The sequence below is a fragment of the Papaver somniferum genome, chromosome 6 (genome assembly GCF_003573695.1).
Source record: "Papaver somniferum cultivar HN1 chromosome 6, ASM357369v1, whole genome shotgun sequence".
Classification (NCBI taxonomy): domain Eukaryota; kingdom Viridiplantae; phylum Streptophyta; class Magnoliopsida; order Ranunculales; family Papaveraceae; genus Papaver; species Papaver somniferum.
Genome location: NC_039363.1, coordinates 177,475,351 through 177,479,563, shown reverse-complemented (window position 1 = coordinate 177,479,563; position 4,213 = coordinate 177,475,351). Strand labels below are relative to the sequence as shown.

The following is a 4,213-nucleotide window of genomic DNA, read 5'->3' as shown; positions in this document are numbered from 1 at the left end:
ATTTCCCCCGCCCCACCAATCTAATGAAATCAACGGACGAAAACAGCGCCACCTAATGGGAACAGATATGGGGGACAAATATGGGGATATGCAGCACTTCCGAATATGAATCTGTGTTACTAGGCGTTAGAGGGTCCCAAATGTTTTTTTTTTTTTTTTTTAAATCTAGTCCTATGCTTTTACCTATAAAAAATTAAGTGTCAACTCTTGAATTCATCCCATAGATAGATCCCCTTCAATAATGCATCTAACTGGTCCAAACACAAACCATCTGTTTTAAGGTTGTTAAAACAGATGATTTTGAAGAGAACCCCAGCAGCACAGCAACTGTCATGGGAACTTTTTAGTTGTTGCGAGTCTATAAGTTTAACCGATCCGCTGAGCATAATCAAGCTAGGCATCATCACATGACGTCGGTCAGTTTCAATGTTGGTTTAATATACAAACGTTCAAGTTTTGTGGTTTGGTCCTTGTGCGCCAGGCCCTTGTAGTAGTGCAACGCAAGGAAACACACATGAGCAACGCAAGGAAACACACATGAGCAACGCAAGGAACTCATGATAACTTTTTGGTTGAGATCTAACTCTTAAAAACTACTTTTGTTTCAGGAAAATAGCAAAACCGTAACTGCATCGGTATTTATTATAGAGGAGAAAAATATCTCCCTATGGTCATGAGTACATTTACATTAAGATCTATCATTTAAAAAGATCTAACAGCTCTAGGAGGTAAGAGCATGGTTTGATGCTCCCTGTTGTATTTGAGGTTCTGGGCTTCTTGGGTAGAGATTTGGAAAGAATTTGCAAGAACTTGAATTGGCATTGCTTTAAAAGCTGAAGTATAACCCACTAAAGGACTCTTCATGGGCTGACCAGAAGTCTTAAAAGCTACGTATTCAAATCCATTGTTTCCGGCTCTAATTGTTGAAACGAAGTGTTGAGGGACAACAAAGAGTTCTCCTTGGTTAACTCTGTTATCAAGCACGGTTTGCCCATTGCTACCAACAACTTGTACATGAGCCTCCCCGCGTGTCACGTAGAAAACGCTATGAGCATTCATGGTCCAGTGGGGTGCATGCATTGCATTCTGTCACAAGAGACATCGATCGTGTTAAAATTTATCATCAAAAGTTAAAGTCAATAAAGAGTTAATTAAGTATGCAAACTATAAATGTGGGTTTCGAAAGTTTACCGGGTAAAGATTTCCTTTCTCGGCACTCATATCCATGTTGTTAAGGATTTGAAGCTTTTGGCTGTTAACAATGTTGATTCTTCCGGCTTGTTTTGAGTAAATATCAGCTTCTCTTGGGTTATCCAAGTATTGTCTGATTTTCAAGTTGCAGTAAGTTTCTTCCAAACCGTTGTACCTTCTTTGTTCGTATTCTTGCTCTTCTTCGGGCCTAATCATCCTCATTTCTTCTCCTCGGACCCTAACAATCAAACCTCTCTCATCTTCTTGTTGCATCCTTCTTATTACTTCCACAGGAACGTTGAATGATTCGGCCATCAAGTTCTCGTCGAATGCACGGAATACATTTTGGAATGTCTCCCTCTGTTGTTGTTGTTGGCGTGGTGAACCTTGGAGTGATGATCTTTGTGGTTGCCCACCGGCAAGGTAGAATGACTGAGAAAACCGAGCATATTGTTAATATCTTTTGCCATTTCACTTAAGCCGATAATTATACTTCAAGGAGAGGAAAAAAGTATTATACCCTGAATTTCTGTTCAAGCTGGTTGGCATTGTTGTTGAGATCAGTTACCGAAACAGCAACAAGTTCTTCATTTCCATCGTTATAACACCAATGGGCTACACCAGCTGGAAGTGCAACAATGTCACCTTGGCGAATTCTGTGTATCTTCTGGTGTTGATCTCTCTGTTCACCTTGTCGTCCTGCTTGTTCGCTTCCCTGCTCTCTTCGTAATCCAGGTTGCTGGCCGGAATGGTAGGTCTCAGCGCACCCTGGCAGTGATAATCCTAGCAGTCCTTGACCTGAATGTACACACAACTTAAAATTAATTCAGTTGCCGTATGGTTATGCTGGCTTCAAGCATGCACAATTAGACCCTGCTTAGCAAGAATTGAATTATTGAGTATTTCAAAAAAACAAACCTTGTTGAATATAAACGAGGCGAGGAGAAGGAGAGAAGTTTGGAAGTGAGAGACAGTTAGGCTGAATGACATTTCGCATCGGAGCAACACCAGCACATTGGAACTGATCTTCATACTCATTCCACAACTCGGTCACACCTCCCTCGGAGTCAATACGTTGGTTTGGCTGACTTGCAGTTAATTGTTGAATACGGCATTGACGAGCCTCCTGTTGCCTCACTTGTTGCTGAGTCTGTTGTTGACCCCTTTGATGAGTTTGCGCAGCCGCAGTTGTAACAAGGAAGAAAATTGCAATAAGAGAGAGAATTTTAGCCATGGCTAGCTAGCTTGTTGATCAGTAGTAGTGAATAAATGTTTTCACTGCTTGCTACTGAATGAATATGAGCCTCAAGCCCACTATTTATAGTTTGAAAATATTTGGCTTCTTTGTGTGAAAACAGTGGATTGCATGCATTTGGCTGTGTGGCGCCTCGGTTGAGTTGGTGAATTGTTTTGTTTTTATGTTACCTAACAAACGCCATTTTGCAATTCTGATCTCACTACGTCCAAATGCATGTTTGCTTCATAGCATTTTTGACGTGTTGAAACTACAAACTGACAAATTCTCTGTCTCTGCATGGCAGCCTCTTTACAGGCATCAAGCACTTGTGCTGGCTACCTCTGCTACTTATCATCTTCTCTGAGCCATACTAGCTTAATCCCTTGAAAACTTTCTGTTTAAGCAGCTCTATTGATTTAATACCACAATTTGCTGCTTTTTGGAGTAAGCATCTGTTTTCTTTTGCTAGGTCATATGAGTTGCATTTTTGGTAGAACAAGGAACCTCTTTCATAAAGTAATGATATAATTGACAACACCTTAATTCTACGGGAATGCTATCGGCTGATTTCTTGTTTGGATAAGCTAGCTATATTGCTCAGTTAGTTCTCAAAACTTTATGTCTCCAGACCACATTATAACGTACGTGTGCTTGCAGACTTCGTGCTAATTAGTTGATTTGATGATTTTTTGGAACCGATTTGGAACCGAGTTTGCATTTTTTTTTTCTATTTGCGTTTAAGAGTTTTGATACTGCAACAAAACGCAGCTTTCTTAAACTGCACACAACACTACAAAACAGAAGGCTTCTAGGGACGACCCATTCTCAAAAAACCGTCCCCAGAATGCAGAAGTTGGGACGAACCCGTCTAGCTGTCCTTAGCGATGTGTATTTGAGACGGTGCCAAAAAAACCATCCCAACTGGTCCATTATTAGGGACGAACTATATCCGAGTGTCACTACTGGTGTACTAGTAGGGACGAATTTTTTTGTGCGTCCCTAAAAGCTTCTAGCCGTCCCAGTAAGTAGAATCATCCAATGGTGGTGATTATATCGTCGGTAACTTAACTTCTGTACTCCCTAGAACATAGTGAAACTAATCTATTTCATTTTTCCTCTCAAGTTTTCATCGCCTATTCTGCTCATGTTTTCATCGACTCTACTAAAACCCTAAAACTCTCCTTCGTGCGATTCGTCATCACTTTCTTCTCCATCTCCTTCGTGATACTCATCAGAAGTGAAATCTTCACTTTCTTCTGCTATAAGTCTGTCAAATCTAGCAGATGCCCATCATGCAAACTTAGGGTAAGAATCTCTGTAATTTATCTGGTTTGGTATTTGATTAATTTGCACGATTTCATCTTTGATGTTTTTGGATTCAAAATTTAACCTAATTCTCTCGATTTGCGTTGGGTTTATTTCTGTAAATTTTTTTTTTTGCGCAGATCGGATTCTCTCTATTGTAATTTTGGTTTGCCCTAATTGATTGTTTATTTAGTTGAACTATTAGTATTGTTATTTCAGTTTCGAGTGTGATGATTACATGAATTTCTATTTGATTAATTTGCATGATTTCATCTTTGATGTTTTTGGATTCAAAATTTAACTTGATTCTCTCGATTTGGGTTGGGTTTATTAAGATATCTGTGGGAAGAGTCTCCTTCATGATTACAGTTTGAGCAGTATAATCTTTTTTTTGAGGATATGAGACGGTATATTTTGGAAAACTTAGGTTGTAATTTGAACTTAAATGAAAGTGTAGAGGACATATCATCTGATTTCACA

General features: G+C 39.4%; 1 protein-coding gene across 1 annotated transcript; it reads right to left on the bottom strand.

Annotated features, from left to right (window-relative positions):
- Positions 1–655: 655 nt before the first annotated feature.
- On the bottom strand, positions 656–2,457 carry LOC113286477 (11S globulin seed storage protein 2-like). Its single transcript, XM_026535092.1, has 4 exons — positions 2,110–2,457; positions 1,712–1,989; positions 1,192–1,623; positions 656–1,086 (listed from the first exon to the last, which is right to left on the bottom strand). Exons 1-4 carry the CDS (start codon positions 2,423–2,425, stop codon positions 703–705), a joined length of 1,410 nt encoding a protein of 469 aa, XP_026390877.1. The 5' UTR covers positions 2,426–2,457; the 3' UTR covers positions 656–702.
- Between the last annotated feature and the right edge of the window lie 1,756 nt (positions 2,458–4,213).